The 19,516-nt window shown below is 42.1% G+C and overlaps 1 protein-coding gene across 32 annotated transcripts in view; it reads right to left on the bottom strand.

Annotated features, from left to right (window-relative positions):
- CAMK2B (calcium/calmodulin dependent protein kinase II beta) overlaps positions 1–19,516 on the bottom strand; it is an 866,219-nt gene that overhangs the window by 23,316 nt on the left and 823,387 nt on the right. For all 32 annotated transcript variants that reach the window (XM_078666806.1, XM_078666785.1, XM_078666796.1 and 29 more), the window contains 2 exons: positions 6,621–6,696; positions 3,115–3,209 (listed from right to left, as the gene is read on the bottom strand). In XM_078666806.1, coding sequence (XP_078522932.1) covers positions 3,115–3,209; positions 6,621–6,696 — 171 coding nt within the window. The remainder of the gene's footprint in view (positions 1–3,114; positions 3,210–6,620; positions 6,697–19,516) is intronic.

Here is a 19,516-nt window from a genome sequence, read left to right as displayed (position 1 = left end):
GGGGAGCTCAAAACATTTTGACGCCCTCTAGAAGGTCATGGAAGCCGCCAATATCTGCTGGAGGAGAATCAGCCACTGGCAGGGTGGGAGAAGGCGGTGTGTGCCACAAAGTCCATCCATTCATCATGGACATCAGAATCCACCTATAGCTCCCTTTCCTCCAAATGTTGATCACCACTGTCTAATGTTCGAGCATGAATCTGCAGGACAGTTAAGGATTTCTGTTTTGGTGGTGCAGGTGGACCTCCCCGATCTGGGATGACAACAGGATCCTCCTGTAGAGGAGCTGGCTTTTGAGCTACATTAGCATCAGGGAAACATTTATAGTTGTCACTGGGCATCATACGCAAGTCCGTGACCAGAGACATTGGAACATCAATGGCGGGTTCCTGCGGACGGTCTTCCTCTTCCTGCTCATAATAGGGGTAATGCTTTTGAAAAGTGTCCAAGCTTTGCAAGCCTGTGCGTCCTCTGTCTGAGGAGGAATATTCAACCTCCAAATACGCAGAAGGAATCTTCTTCCAAATACGCAGAAGGAATCTTCTTCCTCCGATTCTTGGCACTTGACTCTTAGTTGAAAAGGACTGTATGCGGGACCACAAGGTCCTTCAGGCTCCGATTCCTGGAAATCCAGGAGGCGAGAAGGAGGCAGCGGAGAAATCTTGGAGAAGTCCAGCACCAATTATGCAATTGTTTTTGCAACTGGCATGTCCATTTTCTTTGTCAACGGGATCGCGTTGTCAGTTACTGCGCCCACGGTGTGGAAATGTCTGTCGATGGGGCGGAGATGCTCCTCGACGACGCAGCACCAAACTGAACCGTCGACTGCGAAGCTCTCGACATAGAACTCCTTACAGAAGCCACCGACATCACTACCTCAATTTTCGTCGACGCCACAGCCGTCGTCGTCCTGACCGTCGACAATGTCGCTGAAGAAACCGTGAACGAAGCTCTTGTTCGTAGGCAGAGAATGCCTCGTCGAAGAGCAGATTTTCTGTGAGGTAGTATGTGGCGCAGATGGAGGTGCAGAGCCAGATCTCTTTTGGGCATAAGAGCCAGGTTGCTCCTTTTTCACCCATTTATCCACAGAAGACTCCTTGCTCTGAGATCATGGACTTTTTTCGATCTTGCTGGACAGAAGGAGGTTCTTCTTCCTTCCTTTTCTTAGAGGAGGTATGAGGCCTCTCCTCACTCTCGGAGTCAGAATCCTTAACAGGTTTAGTCTTTTGAAGCCATAGAAGTAGTCTTCCCTCCCGGTCTTTGAAGAAAAAGTCCAGCAGTGCTTACAGTCTCTATGCCTGTGATTTGGATAAAGGCATTATAAGCCCTCTTTATGATGATCTTCAGAGAAGAGCCTGGACTTTCCACAAGTCTTGCAGGGCCTAAAGAGCCCTTTTTTAGACTCAGACATTCTGCAGCAAATACAGAAAGAAAAAGATAAACTCACTTTCCAGCAGCACCTCAGTTGAAGAGAAGGTTGAGGAAAAAGAACTGCTGTTAAAAAGTTCAAGGTAGAAACACTGTGACTGAGCAGAGCTCAAGAAGACTCCCTAACACACAACGTGCGGTAAGAAATCTGGTGGCCCTGTAGGGGATGGATACTCTGGGTCTGTGATGTGATTGGCTGGAGTTTGGATGTTCTTTAATGAGGTTAACTGATTACTAGATGCTATTGATTTTTAAGCGAGATTAACTTTTAAACTTTATACTGCTATTTTACCGTTACCGTGGGACTCCCACCATGACGACGGGGAAGATTCAAGCATGTGATTCTATAAAAGATACAATATTGGAGAATGAAGCTCTGCAACTTAGCGGGAGGATCAAATAACTTAAAAGCTGGAGCAAAGTCTCAAAGAACTAATCACTGTTTGCTCACTTAATAGCAGACCGGGGTGCAAGTTAAACTCCTGATGGATATGTACTCAAAATACACATGAAAAATATGCTATCACAAATCGACACACTCATTTGAGAGTTCAAATGCCCAAGAGTGCTGGATGTGATCTACTGTCTCTCCTTCCGGACATGAAGACTTGGAACTCAACAGACTCCTATCACAAGTACTAAAAGATAATTAGTCTGACAAAGCATTCCACAAAAGGGAGGGTCCGGGCCAAAATGTGAGATGTTAATCAGTATTTGGCTTCAATAAGGAACATAGGAGTCTATTGCCTCTGGCTGTTCTGCAGTTCCACATTTAGAGATGCAGTAAAGAAATGCCTCTACCATCTTTTTGCTAGTACGGTTGCAGTAAATATGCCTAATAACAGGGCCATTTCGACATGTGAATTCACCGGTAAGTATATCTAGTACATTATCATTTATATATTACACTTCTTTATGTTTGTCCTACCTCATCAGATTGGTCCTCGCTGTTTCAGAAATAGCAGGCTCACTTTAATTGGGTGAGTTGTGATATAGTGTAGGTAATATCAGCACTGATTTAAATACTTAGAGTTAATTGCATGTGTTTATTAACAGTTGTGAAGCATGTACATAGATGAGGTAGTTACAGTTAATCAATTGGTCAATAGCTGAAATGGATATTTTTATAGATGGTCAAGTTGGACAGTCTTGTTCATGGATAAATAAACAGATGTATACATTAGGATAGTATAGTACAGACCACAACAAAGTCAGACAAGATAATGCCGATAGATTCAATGCAGATTCATTATAGACAAACACAGGACATGTGGATGGGTATAAAGGTAGAGAAGGCAAGCTATATAAAACAGCAGATGAAAGGTGAAAACCTCCAGAGGAGTAATAGGAAGCCTTAGAATACCATCACTCAAACTCGGAGGGCATGCCCTCTCAGCAGCTGGAAAAGCAGTGGTTAGTCTGGAGAGGTTGTAGGGAAGTTACAGTAACTCAAAATACTTAGGGCTGGATATCCTATCTCGGCAAACTTCTTTTTCCTACCACTCTCTAGAAATAATTAGAGTGAGTACAGTAAGCTTACCACCTCCTCTATGCACAGACCACTTTTTGTTGGATTGTGCCATGAACGAGGGGAGCATTTTGCTGTTGATATTTATTCTGGAACTGCTATAAAGGCTCACTGCCACTTATGCGGCATCTAAGGGAAGAAAATAACAGGCTACTCACAGTTCTCAAAGTAAAATCGATGAAAGTCCATCCCCTCCACTAGATTGCCCAGAGCTTCAGGTTCGAATGACGTCAGCCCTGGATCACAGATCTTTCTAAGAGAGGAAAAGACATGTCAAACTATCATGAAAACAAATAAGTGTTTCCTAAGTAACAGCATCTGATGTTGCTCTGTCAACACGGACTGGTAGCTCTGCACCTTACATTTCAACCAGAACTTTGTTGCTGCTGCCAACCAGCTCCTGTGAGTACAGCTGGGATCTTTTTAATATTTATAACAAGACATTTACAACTCTGCCTGCGTATTTCTGGCCTTTGTTTACTTTTGCAAGTTGAAGTATCAGATGTGCAGCTTTGTCCACAGTCTTCTACCCTCTATTATAACCGTTTTCTCCTATTTACCCATCATGGGAATCCTCACAGAAACACTCATATTATGACTTATAATTTGGGGACAGAGTACCTAAAAACTGCCCCAGAACGAAAAGTTATGACATAAGATTGAATGGCGAATTAATCATTAATCGCTAAAATAAAGTTCCTGACTGTATTCGGGCTCGATTTAAGATTTGAGGGACAGCGTAGCGACAGACAACCAAGACAGTATTGCCGGAGGCTGCCGGCAATCAGAATCCTCTAAGGAGGGAGATATTTTTCTTCATCCTATTGGCACGCTAGGTGGCTTGTGTAATCTGTCAGCTGAAACTACAGGCAATTGGAACAGAATGCATGAGACCTAAGGTGATTTTCACTACATCTGATTGTTGTGGAACTCAGGTTCCTATCACCTGATAATTGAAATGGTGATCAGCAAAAGTTACTTACCTGTAACTTCAGTTCTGCAGCATTGGTATTTTTCAGGATCCCTCCGGCTGCGATTCCTATAGACCATTCTCTTTAATCAATACGGACAAAAAAATACTGCTTGCCTCGATACTCCTCCCACTACTTCTAACTATGGTGAGTCCCAATCAGGCAAGGTTCTTCCCGGGCAGGTCTACTTCGCACAATCTTCATACGTTCTTTGCCACGCTACATATTATTGACACCTCGCTGCTTGCCATAGCTGTATTTATAGATGCCACTAAGGCATTTGACTCCCTCGAGTGGCCATACTTATTTGCTCTTCTTGAGCGCCTTGGTCTTGGCACCACTTTCCTCAAATCCGTAAGCCTGCTCTTTTCTCAGCCCACGACCCATCTGCGCATTAATGGCTTTGTATCTGACCTCTTTGCCATAACCCGAAGCACTTGGCAGGGATGTCCCCTTTCACCTATACTTTTTGTAATCGCAATGGAACCTCTTGCAGCTCATCTGCGACAACACAATGCACAATGGAGTCTGGCATTTGTTTCTCAAAGAATGTTAGTATCGCTTTATGCGGACAATGTCACCTTGTACATCAAAAATTCACATGTTAACCTAGACCTGCTCATCAGGGAATTTATTAGATTCGGGGGGTGTCCGGCATTGACATCAATTGGACTAAGTCTATTATCTTCGGTTTGACAGAGGCTACCACTAAAACTGTTTCGGAATCCCCCCTTGTCACGGCCGAGGGTGCGATCAAATATTTGGGGGTATGGATTAGTAAGAATATCGACGTGTCGAAGACTAATTACGGCCGCCTGTTGAACTGGCTGCATGAAAGACTGACTGATGGAAACATCGCCCATTATCTCGGACGATACGTTTGGCCATAGCAAAAATTATTATTATTCCTAAGTTTTTTTTACCTATTTATTAATTTATTAGTCCCTCTGCCTCTATATTTTCTCCACCAGCTCCGGTCTCTTCTTGTTTCGCTGGCCAGGAAAGGATCTCAACTGCATATTGCCTGGGAGATTCTGACACTCCCTTTTGCAGAAGGTGCCTTGGAGCCCCATATCGGAACCTTTATTATTTCTGCGCTCAGGCACTATTCACACATCACTGGCGGTTTCCAACAACATTTATGGCACACATGGCTCCTAATGTGATGGTGTAGCCCCTTGCAGATGGCATTGTTCCTAACCCTGACACGCCTGCATGCACAAGTTGACATGGTGGACAACGCGGTTTGGGCATGGGACGAATTGCAACGTCAGGCACAGTTGGACCATCTTTTTGCACCTTCGGTAGCACTCATTGGACATCCTTTACTGCCCATTTTGCGCGATCCAGGTACTTGTTTCAGGTTGTGTAGGCTTGGTCTCACCTCTATGGGCACAATCTATCCGTAACGCTACATTTATAGCACCACAGGACGCCTTGCAGGCCGATACTGCCACATTTTGTGATAGATTTACATCTTACCAATTCTGCACCGCTATTCGCACATTACATACTATGTTCCCCGAAGCCCCGCCGACATTTTTTAGGTGCTAGAAGCATAACCTGGCCCCTCCCCCTCCCACCCCCCCACTACACAACGTCGGCTCGTTATGAAACTATGTACCAGCATGCAAACTTCGGCACCAATACATGCCTGAGTAGTAGGGCAGCCTGGGCTATTGACATCACACCACCACTGACTGACGCCCAATAGCATCACTGCTGCACACAGGCACGTGCTCTGTCCCCCAATTATCACCTTTGCTTCATCCATTTCAAATTCATTCACAAATTATATTACATCCCAGTGAGAATGGTGAGAAGGAGACTCAGTACAGACTACCGTTGTAATAGGTGCCATTTCTCATAAGCAAATTTCTTGCATCTGGCTTGGCATCTCAGCATACTGGGAGATTTTTTACTACATTTGATAGTGTTCTGAGATGACCCCTTGAGCGCCCCTCCCCCCTTCCCCCGGTAGCACTATTAGTATTCATGCAAGAGGTACCATCGGACAGGTGCAGAATGACTGCACTTCTCCTACAATTGGCTAAGTGTAGATTGGCAATAAGATGGGGTCGCCATGCTTTGCCACGCGTAACAGACAGGCTTGCAGATGCGGTGTACTGCCAGGACCAGATCACCCTGTACTGGGAATTAATGCCTATACAATCACTGCCAGAAGATATTTGGTTCCCATTGATGCAATATCTGTGCACTTGTGCCACTGCAGCGAGGCTAGATGACAACACACCTGCTTCATACCAAAAGAACAACTATTGTTTCAATATATGTAGATCACAAATACTTTTCTATCATATGGCTGAAATGTCACTTAACTACCATGAAGGTTGTCTTCCTTTGATGTGATGAACTGAATCAAACACATATCAGTTATATTTGCATGCCGATGCTATTTGTTGTTTCTCCGTTTTTGTGTTTTATTAATTTGGTCTTCTTTCCTTGTTGAGGGTACTTTCAATATCAACGCTTTGAATAATATTGATGCCTGGGAATTTCTTCATGTCATGAGATCAGTACATGGTAATGGAAACCTTCACAATGTTTCATGACTGTTATACCCACTGTATTATGAATAAATCTTTAATAAAGAGAAGGACAAAAAAAACATGCACATAAACCTAAGACATAGGTATCTTCATTCACCCATTCTCTGAAACCCCAAGACTTACGCGTAGGCTTCAAAGTCTCCATTATTCACAGCTTCGATCAGCTGCTCCGTGATCTTGATGATCTCTTGCTTACGAGCTGGGAAGAGAGAAGAACAAGGTGAGAACAAGCACGTAGACAGTTATTGGTGATTTAGGGATGGATATGAGTGGTCAGTGGAAAGGCCAGAGAATGCTGGGCTGGCAGTCAGAATGTTAATTCACCAAATTAATGCACAGATAGCTGAAAGGACACCATGCATCTTTGACTAATGATGACAATATAACCCTTGTGACTCCTTTGGCCCTCCAACAGGCTCCAGTTTTCTCCCGAAGTCCAATAGAAAAGGTAAGACCAGAACCTAAAATGCGGTTTTATAAAGAGCTTTTTTTTGCATTTCTGCCATGGTCTACACCATGAGTAATTTTATTCAATTCAACAACAATCAGTGTATCGATCTTGGAAGAATAAAAAAGTTGCATGTCAGGGGATTTGTACCTGGGACCATCCAGTTACAGATATCTTAGCAGTGATCACTTAACGTGCTGAGGTATTGTATTGCTTTTTTCTGTGACACTGAGAGAAGTAAAATTCTCTCTCAAAAGGGGTTATAGATTCTCCTCTTAAACAGTTATTGGGGGCATGGCCTCGCAGCATGTAAGATGGCTATCAAACGTTGGTTCTAGCATTGTAGAAGTGCAGGACCCCTTCTCATCTGGGTCAAAACACGATATAGATGTTAGTATAGACGTGAAATGGAATAGAATCAAATCCTTTAAAAGGATGCATTAGCACTCTCTCTGTATAAAAGGTGAAACAACTTGAAAGGTGTAGGTGGTGGGGTCTTAGACTACATTGAACAGCAGTATATTTTCAACTTAGTTGAGCTGACATGGGGGAGCTAGAGCTTCAGGGACAAAGCTAATAGTCGTGAGTGAGATACCACCGCAGGTAGTGCTCAAGTTATGGAGGATTGACTGCTCTAGATCCAAGGAAATTTTGTCTGTGCTAGTAAGTGGAATGAGGAGCAGAATTGCAGAGATTGGTGGTGGACAAAAATGGTTAGCAAGGAGGAGAAATACTTCCACTCTCAGTATAAACTAGATCCAATCAATCAAGGTGTGTACCGTGCAGTCCGTAGAGAATGGAGTTTGCGCTTTGGTAGTTCAAGGAGTTGGCAACAGCAAGGCACTATTACGTACAAGGCTGTCCTTCTCGACTCATCCTTGATGGGGGTGGGCAGGAGAATGCGCTTGCACACCTTAAATTCATCTTTGACAAGTAAGTGGAAGGCATAATCTAGGAGCCACCATTTTGACGCAGTCAGCCTATCTGCTGTTGTTGTTATGATGATGGCATGCTTACAATGTGTGTATCTAGGGTTGATCATAGGGTAAGGCAATATTTACTGACTGTCTAGATGCCACTAATAAGCTGAGAATGCCAGGCTGGCCATCCAAGTATTAACTAGTAGGTTAAGAGGAACGGCAAAACATCACTTAGCCTGTTGAGGCAACATCCTTATATTAACCCCTGTGCATCTTTTTGGGATGATATCTTAAAGCTGCTTCTCACTGGCTGGTTCATTTGGCCCTATTGATGGAAGGACTACACAAAAGAGTTTAATAATGCTGCATCACGAAACAAGCACAAATGTGCGAGGAATTTCCCTCGACTTTTTGAAAAAATGCATCATAGGAATGTTCTGGATATTTAACTATATCCCAACACCATTGGGGGAAGTTATTTTGCACTTTGTGGATTCATTTTTTAAGTCCGAAAGAAGCAACATTTAGTCAGGAAAGATTTGTTGGCAATTTCTGTTATTATTACTGTATGGTTTAACTGATGAATATAAAATGGAAATAACTGATATAAAACAACAAAATCTGGAGTCACATGTTTTCAGAAAATCTTTACTACTAAAACAAACAATGTAATTTTAGACTTTTTGAAATTAGGTGTCTCTTTTTAAAAAGAAAATATATATGGCTAGTTTGCAAAGAAGGGTTATTTTGTGTGGTAATAAAGTCTAGTTAGTGCAGGCAAGGCAGCCCCAATCACTATGTTACATTTTAAACTCTGGCTTTATATGTTAAGAGACGATGAACAATATAGGACTCGTACACCTAATAACTCTCATTGCTTTGTGTAACATTTCTTGTACACTAATTTACACACTAGTATGATTTATTGCCTTCGTGTGTGTATTTATGTGAAGCTCTTTGACGCCCTGCACAAGGGTGAGGAGTGCTTTAAATTTTGTAAAAAAAATTAATTAGAAAGTGATGTTCAACTTTGTATTGGTTTAGTCATATACGCTAATACATCTAGCATTCTTACAGTGCATGCACATCTCTTACATGGGGATGGGGGGTTGTAAAACACCGGTCTCCACATTACAGAGTCTCTTAACTGCTTGTGAATTGTGAAGAAATAACAAGGTGTGGCTCTTTGCTCCCCTCCATGGTGGCGCTAGGTGACTGAGACAGCTTTAAGGCAGGGAGGAACTTGAACCAAAGCAATGTTGATGGCCCTTAAAATTAGGTCTTTGTTTTTGGCCTGGTTGGAAGTGAAAACAAGAAAGCCCTCATCACCTACAGGTTGCTACTCCCAACAGAAAGTGGACAATGTGCGGCTGCTGCTGAATTGTCTTGGTGTCCGAAAATTACTCCACAACTCACTCTGCATATTGCACTCCTTCAGCCTGATCCCAGATCCGGCTTAGGAATACCTGTTGGATACGGAATACGGCAACATCAGTGCCAGACTCTGAACACAAATCAGCCCTGGCAATGTAATCAGACGGGCACGTTGGGGGGAGGGAAGTGAGGGGGTCGAGGGTGCAAGTGTAAAGCACTGCTACTTAACTAAACCTGCATCCAAAACTGCTCCTTTTGTTACCAGGGGGCGATATTGCAGCCCTGCTGCAAAATGGGCCCCCAGTAACAAAACCGGTCCCCATTGCGACAAAACCGGCCACAACCCTTCTAGCCTCCTGGGGAAACGCTCTTGGCAAGATCCTCCTCATTTCCTACACTACATCTTATTCAGCTCAATCATGGAACATATACACTGCTTCTGCTACATAGACATACAGACACTGTCTGGTCTAATTAAGACGGCATAGAATAAAAACAAGCCACACCACTTGAGTGTCAGTCATAGAAAAAGCCAGACTTGACACGCCCTTTTGAAGCTAGTTGGAAATGTCCCCAAGTCACATTAACTGAGTTCAGCAAATAACATCACGCCTGTGATTTGAAGTGATGTTGCATTACTGTCACTAAATCCATATTTTAGGGTGAACTCACGGTACTACCATAATTACTAGTCATGATAACAGAATCGTGGCATTGCAGTGAAATTCTAGTGGAATTCGAATAATGAAATGTAATAGCCTTTCTTAAGTCCTGAAAGGGTGTGCTTTCAAGACTAACAAGAGGTACACATGTAACATGCTCAGATGAAAAAGAAAATGATTTTTTGCAGCGTCACGTGGTGGGCAGGTAAATATATTTACATGTCTCAACTCAATCGTTTCGACTGTAAAAAGTAAACCTGACAACTGCATTTAAAAATGTGTGTAAGGCTAATTATTGTACTCGATCATAGTCACAACCATGCTCTGAAGGGGATAATGCAGCATAGGATGCTAAATAGCCATAGCTAAAAGAGAATGACTACAACAATCGCAAGCGCAGATACAATTTTCGATTGACTGGCATACCAGAAATATGAAACTGACGTAATCTCAATGCTTTTCTCACTAAGAAATTTGTCGACAAACTGGGCAAAGAATCGTCTTGTGGAATGCAAGTCACAGCCCTGATTACGGTGTTCTACTTATAATGTACTTTCTGGATGTATCAACATCAGTTGCAATATAGCATCCGCAATGGTGGAATTCCTAATTCTCTGCTTAGATCTCCTTGTGCAATGTTGCATTTTTTTCAACCTTCGATAAGATCTCACAATAACCTTCCTAGACTAAGGACAGATTTAAAAATTGGCTGTGAGCAAATGTGGTAAGGAACATTATGAGTTATTTGCCCTTCACAAAGTCAGGAAACTAAGATGAGTTTACTTGGAGAAGTGTGGCTCACCGGTTAGAGCGGCAGACCCTGAGGCAAAGGTCTGGCCCGGGACCAGGGTTCAATTCCCGACCCGGCAGGGTCTTGGGCTCAATGTCCACAGACTCGATAATTCTCGCCTAGGTGCCTACTCTAATCATGGGTCCCACTCTCCAACTCTGGGCAATAGCTTGCTTAATCTCCACAACGGCCCCGAAAGCGCTAGGATGCCTGGCCTCACCTTGGAGGTGCCCAGTAAGGGGCATCTCACAGGGAAAGCCAGGAAGGGTTCCACAGCGGTATACAGCGCCAAGATGCCTGTCAGGTGATAGTGCGCTTTACAAGTATACACATTACATTTTAATTATTCAGATTTCTGTATTAAACAGCTGTGGATATTCTAAACACAAGACCACACCGAAGAACCTGTGCTGGATACATTTCCTTTTTCTACAAGGGGTCCTATCTCTTGTCTGACCCATGCCCAGTGCAGCTCTGTTCAGTTTGATGCAACTATTGCAAAATGTCTATAGAAAGGTTAGGCAGCTTGTTCGTCTTTACTAAACAGATAAGGGATCTGGGTGTAGTGGAAGTTCTCATTCATGCCAGTATCTTGAGGAAAGTCTGACTTCAGAGTACTTAAACAAAGTCATTTTGTGGCATAAAACAGTGGCAGGTGGAGACCTGCTTGGGGAAGGAAGCAGTTGCCCTGGAGTGGATGAAAACCAGTATGCTGGTCGAGGTAAGTCCGAGGTTCTGAATAAGGGCTGTAATAGAGACCCTCAAAGAGTAAATCTAATCACAATAGCACGTCTGGGGAATGGTATGGAGGCAGAAATGGTCATGCTCTGAGAGGATGTGCTTTATGGGTCCTGTATTTGCTCACTCGTGCTGTTCACAAAGGCATTTGTTGCTCTCTGCAAAGGAGAGAGGAAGAAGAGTGTGAGACATCTGGAGCAGCCCAAATGTTTTCTATCCAGAAAGAGAAAGCCCAGAACTGGAACAAGTGTGGCAGTAAAGCAGCTATAGAAGGAGAGGAAAACACTGGGGGTGTGCAAAGGAGCATCAACACGTTTCCCCCAAGAACGAAAGAAAAAGATTTGAGAAAAACACAGGATGATTGTGGAGAAGGCAAACACAGGATGATTGTGGAGAAGGCAAAAGATGGCAAAAATGTAGGACTATACACAGTACAGAGTGAGGTTATATTGCAGTGTAGCCGATTTAATGCAATATCTTTATGTACATTTAATCTGGCGATTAGTGGTATTCACAGACTGAAGCCCCCACACTGCATCTAATTTTTGCCACTAAAAACCTAGTAGCAAGCAGAGGAACTGTTACTCTAATTCCCCAGTACTGGTGCTGTGGATCTGACCTGAGTGTCTAAGATGGCTCTCCTTATACTTCGCTGAATGGAGGATTATAAGAATGGAACAAGAGATATTTATCTACATTGTTTATTAATGGGCCTTGTGCAGTTTCTGAAGTCCATTTGCATACGCAGAAAGATAGCAATACACATAACTTAAAATTAAAGGCTATATTGTGTAATGTTATATCTGACGCAGCACATCGCCACCACATTTGGGATTTAAATGAGCATTGCTTTCTTCTCATCAAGCCTTGATCCACAGTACACAACTCAGGAAACCCAGAGTGGGTGGCCGCTCCTTTGGTCATCTAGCGGCACAACATTGGTATTCCCTACCTTTGGAAATTTGCCTTACAGAGGATCCCCTTGCATTTTGTAAGTCCTTGAAAACCTGGCTTTACACTCTAGTGGCATTGAATTTGCAGAGCCTCTGGGTGTTTGATCTAGTGCCGGGATGTCGCTATGTGGATGATGGCTGCGCTTTATAAATAAAATATTAATTAGACATTTGATTTTTAACTGAAACCAGGTTTAAAGATTATAATAATCCTGTTATTAATAAATAGCATTATGTAGAATTATTACATTTTTAAACAATGCGGGCGTAACCCAGGGAAGGGTGAGGACAGATTTAGCTCCATTATGTATTAATGTTCAGGTTAGACTTTTGAAACAGAACATGATATAAATGCTACGTCTGTCTTCTGCAAAACTAAATAAGACAACTTCTATTATATATTGTCCCACAAACTCTCCCAGCTGTTTAAACAATCTATTAGCAGATACTAAACAAAAAGCCCTGTCCAGAAACAATGTCACATTTCTAATCGGAACTAAATCTCTGGTTTATTACTGCTGACCAGTTCTTACAATTTAAAAATGGACCGAAAACCTACAATCTAGACTGTATCATTAACCTCTCAACTAACATAGCAAGACATCTTCTCGAACAAACTTATTACTCAATTAATGAAGATGTGATAAAAGACCTCCTCCCATTAAGTTGGTGGGTTCACGTAGCTACTATCCTGTTTGAAATTCCACTCTCAGAAATCTTAAAAACTGAAAAATGTAATCAAACATATTTAGGTCGAAATTGAAAAAATGCACATCTGAACTGTTTTGAACTGATTTGTATATAAGCTCAATTGCAAAAATATGTGTTCAGACACTGCCCTAGATGAAATGATGTATAACTTAAATGCCTTCTTAAATGAAATTCCTTATATAAACATTCATTTTCTGGAGCATCAAGGAAAAAATTCATCTAATCAACCTTTGTATACAGAATACCTATGTGTAATTATATTAAAGTTAAGGCAACTTGAAAGTAGGTGGTGGGGAAATTACGACCATATCTCTAAAACGGATTACACCAGTAGGCTGAAGTTTTAAGAAATGAGTGTTTTCAAGAGGATATATTATTTTGAGTGGGTAATAAACGCCCCTAATATCTCTAAATACTTTTTCTAAAGAATTTTCCAGGGACCTTAAAGTTGTTTTTATACTAGGAAGCAGTCCCTTAAGTTTTGTGAGGAATTAGCCAATTTGTTTTAAAATAAAATTCCTCAAATTGGGGCAGAGTTTGGAAGCGAAAACATATCACAGTTCAACTATGTAATAAACTGCCCTATAATAGTTAGACAGCCAACTTATTCACACAATTCCAGTCAATCACAGATCAACAACTTGCGTGCTTCTGGTTCGCCCGATTATCTGTGTCCGACTACTGAATAAAAAACCTTATGTTAGTCAGCCCTAATGTATTTTTGCACATTTTTGACTCATTAGAAAATGGTCTAGCTCCTTTGAAATGGAAAAAAAGGTGATAGCCAAGCCTCTTCTGAAGAAGGCTGATCTTGATACAGAAATACTGAACAATAATCGCCCATTTTTTATGGGTGGAGTTGGCTTGCTGGTGTTAAGTAGATATGTATGCAACATTTCACACCCTTGGCCATTCTCTCAGAGTCCAGATGACTTGCCAATAGTACAATAAGCAAAACTTTGGTACTTCTGTCCTCATTTTTCAAACACTGAATGCAAATGATAGCCTTTTCTCCATATAAAGTGCGTTTTTCAAGACTCCATACTCTTGCCACTGTTGCTCAACATGTACCAAATTATTTATAGAAAACAAAAGCAGGTATCTGGGATAAAGAAAGCATCTTGGTTTTATTCAGAACTAACAATGACTAAATCTCATAAATGTGCTTTGAAACGAAAATGGAGAGCAGGTTACTCTACCAACACGCTTGACGCAAGTTATCTTTAATGCTCACTCATCATTAAATAATTCAGCTTGTTAAAAACTATCAATATTGACAAATAATTTGATGGGGTGCAAAGTTTAAAATAAGATATTTAAAGTTATCATTGATTTCTACAACCTATCTGCACTCAACAATATTATTGTTCCATTTAAGTGCAACTATCAAACTAACTTTTCCCTAAAATCCCAAAGGAATACTCTTAGCCTCACACAATTGCATTCTTTGACCTCTGTACCAGCTCATGTTTAGACAGAACAAGGGAACCCTTAAGGTATAGCATAGGGACCTTGGGCATTACATATTGTAGAGAACATTGGTCCCTATATGGAAGTAATGAACGCAGAGCAAAATGATCATACACTTAATAAGTCGTATGTCTACTGTCCGTCCGGACAGGGTTTCAATATTTTATTTAAGTTTTAAGTTTTTGCGTTTCTCGGTAATGTCAAGCGGGCACAGCCGTGACCTTCAACACACAGGAGACAACAACAAAAAGATGTGAAAAGCAGGGGATCTGTCTGTACACTTGTGTTTCAGTGAGTCAGACTTAGGATATTTACATAAACCACACCATTGCATCATTCAATAATTATTTAGGGCGTTTGCATATGGGGTTGGAGGTCGACGTTTCGATGCCTTTCTAAAATGCAGACATCATCATCAGGACATTACATGACATTATTGTTGTCAAGGTTAAAATTCCACATTTAGTGGTAACATTTCCTTGCTGGAAAATTTAGCGGTACCGAGAGGGTTACTGCGCTATGACAGACAATCTTAAAAATAACCGGAATTCCATTACGCGGTATACGCGAGCATCCGTATACAATGATACGTAGGCAGCGCAATGGCTTATTTTAGGTGCAGCTCAGCGATGCCACGGGTCTGGCGTTCTAGAACGCCAGACCCGTGGCATTTTAGGTGCAGCTCAGCGATGCCACGGGTCTGGCGTTCTAGAACGCCAGACCCGTGGCATTGCTGAGCTGCACCTAAAATAAGCCATTGCGCTGCCTACGTATCATTGTATACGGATGCTCGCGTATACCGCGTAATTGAATTCCGGTTATTTTTAAGATTGTCTGTCATAGCGCAGTTACCCTCTCGGTACCGCTAAATTTTCCAGCAAGGAAATGTTACCACTAAATGTGGAATTTTAACCTTGACAACAATAATGTCATGTAATGTCCTGATGATGATGTCTGCATTTTAGAAAGGCATCGAAACGTCGACCTCCAACCCCATATGCAAACGCCCTAAATAATTATTGAATGATGCAATGGTGTGGTTTATGTAAATATCCTAAGTCTGACTCACTGAAACACAAGTGTACAGACAGATCCCCTGCTTTTCACATCTTTTTGTTGTTGTCTCCTGTATGTTGAAGGTCACGGCTGTGCCCGCTTGACATTACCGAGAAACGCATAAACTTAAAACTTAAATAAAATATTGAAACCCTGTCCGGACGGACAGTAGACATACGACTTATTAACTCTGTACCAGCTCAAGCAATCTAAAACATTTCAATATCCGTTCCTGCAAAGCTATAGGGCCAGATGTGTGAAGCGTTTTTGCAGTTGTGAACACTCCGATTTGAAGTTTGCGACTGTAAAACTGTTTTGGCCATGTACCACATCCATTTTAGGAATTTGTAAAGGTTGACTACTCTTAAAATAGGAATGCGACTGGCTATAAATTCGGTATTTGGAAGGGGCATGTTGTGGGCAACAATTCCAAATAGTGAAACAGTACCAGATGTATCAATGGTTTGTGACAAGATTTCTGTTCATCAATAAAAATTTGCAAACTCCCAAATTGGGATGGTAACTTATTCGCAAAAGTGAAGGGGCATTTTCCCCTTTCTGGACTGTGGTCTAGGGACTGGCCCCGGGTCTAGGGACTGGTCCCGGGGACCACTGCCAACTCTCACAAAAGCTTTTTATAATTTTTTTTCTTTTTTTAAAGCAGCTGTTTTCCTTTAGAGAAATCAGTCTGCTCTAAAATAAATCTCTATTAACCCCTTCGCTGCGGGGGTTATTCCCCCGCTGTGCTGAGGGAGGGGGGCGCGCACAGCCCCCCATGCTCATGACGAGCTGAGCTCGTCATGAGCTCCGGTGCTCATGACGAGCTGCGCTCGTCACAGGTGCATTACCTCCCGTGGAACGCTCAGCACAGGAGGGGAATTCTCCCCGCACCTGAGCGTTCCACGTCTCATGACGAGCTGAGCTCGTCATGAGCATTGGAGCGCCGTGGCTCATGACGAGCTCAGCTCGTCATGAGCCTCGAAGAGGTTAAAAAGAAATCATTGACGTGGTCGTCTGCTAACCCCTGTAGGCCATCATCCATGTGATTGCCTTTAATCAAAGAGATCACTGCCAACTCTGACATTAGCTTTTTATAAAATCTTTCTAAAAAGCATTCTGTTTACTTTAAGGAAATTGGGCATCTTCAAAAATATATATATATATCTTTTTTAAAAGCAATTACAGATGTGGTAGTCTGCTAAATCCTGCAGGTCCCTATCTATGTGATTTCCTCAAATTGTAGTGAGTCATAATTTGTCATCAACATGAATTTTAATAATGCAGGTTTGACTGCAACAAATTTCGATTCGGAATTTTGGTAAACAGCTTACGAGTGGATAGGTCAGTTTGCAAAATCCAATATTGGTTGCAAAAAGACTAGTTGCAAATTGAAACCACTTTTTGTGATAATATATTCTGACCTCTGGATCCCGACTTAAAGTTTGCACGTGCGATACTCTGTTACAAATCTTACGGATATCATGTCTGCTTTATTACAACTATATTACATCCTTTGGAACTTGTAATATAGCAGATGGGATGTCCATCGTGTCTGCCAAATTCTAAATCAGCCCCTTAGTCCTTTCCCATCTCTATGAGCAATTGGTCACCTAGCTGGTAAATGCTGGTAAAGTACGACGCGATACAAAAGGGGATGATGGACGGAGCGTTTGAGCAAATCAAACACTCACCCCCAGTCAACTGATCTGGGTTTAATCCATCACCATTCTTTAGCTCATTTGGCCACCCCAGTTCATACATGGCTATATGCAAATCAGTCTGACCCTGTGCCTCATGGGAACAGTCCAGCCCGAACTGCCAAGGTAAAGTACGACAGCTTTGAATCACAGTGAAGGTCCTTTAAAAGTAAATTCAGAAGTAACCCATCCGTTATAAACACGTCTTTAGAGCCGTTTAGTTCTGGCAACTTTTGATCAGTTTTTAATTGATCTTTACCAGCTAAATTTCTTCATAGTAAGTACTTGTAGCTCTTTGTAGAAAATAATGACTCTCTGGCGCACTGTTGCTACATCATAGGGGAATTCCCGCCTACTCTGACAGGGTTTTTTAAGAGCCTGTCAGCATAGCATTAGCGCTAAGCCCTGCTGGAATGTAGAGGAAACAGTTACGGGATGGAAGAGGAAGGGTTGAGACTGCACCATAGGTGGTGGGTTGGGTGGCTGCAGGCCATACATAACATTATAGATGGGAACCAACAACTAACTGGGATGTCTTTCACCTCATAGTTCCGAGTAGCACCATAGACAACCAGATCTTCGTTTCTGTTGTTTATTTGACGTCACTCAGAACCCCTGGGAATTTATTGAAAAGCAAAGCAAAAGTTGTTATGCTTGCGAAGTGTGCGTGGTTAAAACTTTGAAACTTAGCTGACCCCTTTTTAAAAAATATACATGCCAATTGGAAATGCAGTGCTACACAATGTATGGAAACTTGAAAATACATAGCATGCTTTGCTTGATCGAGTATTTAATAATAGGAAATTTTATGTAAATTTGTTTTCATTTTAAATTAATGTTTGCAGAACGTCATTTTATGTAAATTGTTACGGTTTTTATTAACTATACAATAAAGAAATTACATTATTTAATACTGTATGGTGGCGCAGGATTTAGTACTTAAAGATTTAATTATTAACTTTCAGAAAACAAACTTGCTTGTAAAAATGTAAAGTCTGGGCAAGAAAGACCATTCGTCCCACCAGCTCAAAATGCTCTCTCCTAGCACTGCAGTATCATAAGGAAATGGCAAAGGTGTAGTATCACACTATTATAGTCAGGGGACCAGGTGTCCTGTAAATGCTGGATTTGGAAGGGGCTAGGCCCCAAGTACAGTGCATAAGAGAACTCTACTTTCTCCTAGTCACCTCTCGGACTCCGTCCACTCTCAGGGCCGGACCAAAACGTAAGAAACTCTAATTGTCCCTTAGAGGGTGTTTGCCCCTGCAGATAATGTCTAATGGTAAGTGCAAACCAGCAAACAGGAACGTCATTATTTGAAGGGGGCCATAGTCCCAGAAATAAAGACGCACCCACCCAGAAAAGTGCTGGCATTTGTAGAGTGACTGCAAATTCACTATTACAGAAGGAGTCATGCGGTTCCTTCTGAATTACAAAATTACGCTGGAAAAAAAAACCCTGCAGTTTATAACTTTTGCCATTTAACTGTTTATTTTTCATGATTATTTCTGTAATATGGCCCTTGCTGTCCATTTACAAGTTTTTTGGACAGTGTCTAATTTGACACAAGGAGATGATGGACGGAGCGCTGAAACATTTCAGACACTCACCCCCAGTCACAGATCTGGGTTGAATCCATCATCGTTCTTTAGCTCACTTCACCAACTCAGTTCAGACCCAGCCATATGCAAATCAGCCTTGACCCTGTGCCTCATGGGAACAGTCCAGTCCGAAACAGGACTTCCTGGACTGGAAACAAGCATCCTGGGACCGGTTTCGGGCTAATACCCCTTATCAGCCAGGCTAGCTTGAATCCAGTGGCAAAGTGAGCAAGGGATCCACGTCAAAGTGGGCCAAAGAATAATAGATTCAACCCAGATCTGTGACTGGGGGTGAGTGTCTGAAAAGTTTCAGCGCTCTGTCCATCATCTTCTTGTGTTTGCTTTGTTCGCCGTAAGTTGGCAGGGTATGCCCAGACGTGGTTCCCTTGCTCACTTTGCCACTGGATTCAAGCTAGCCCGGCTCATGAGGAGTGTTACCCCGAAACTGGTCCCAGGATGCTTGTTTCTGGTCCAGGGAAGACCTGGCTTGGCAGTTCGGGCTGGACTGCTCCCAGGAGGAACAGGGTCAAGACTGATTTTCATATGCTGGGTCTGAACTGGGGTGGCGAAGTGAGCTAAAGAACGATGATTGATTTAAT

This window comes from Lissotriton helveticus, chromosome 11 (genome assembly GCF_964261635.1).
Source record: "Lissotriton helveticus chromosome 11, aLisHel1.1, whole genome shotgun sequence".
Classification (NCBI taxonomy): domain Eukaryota; kingdom Metazoa; phylum Chordata; class Amphibia; order Caudata; family Salamandridae; genus Lissotriton; species Lissotriton helveticus.
Note: the sequence above shows the minus strand (reverse complement) of the source record. Positions and strands in the feature narration are given on the sequence as shown.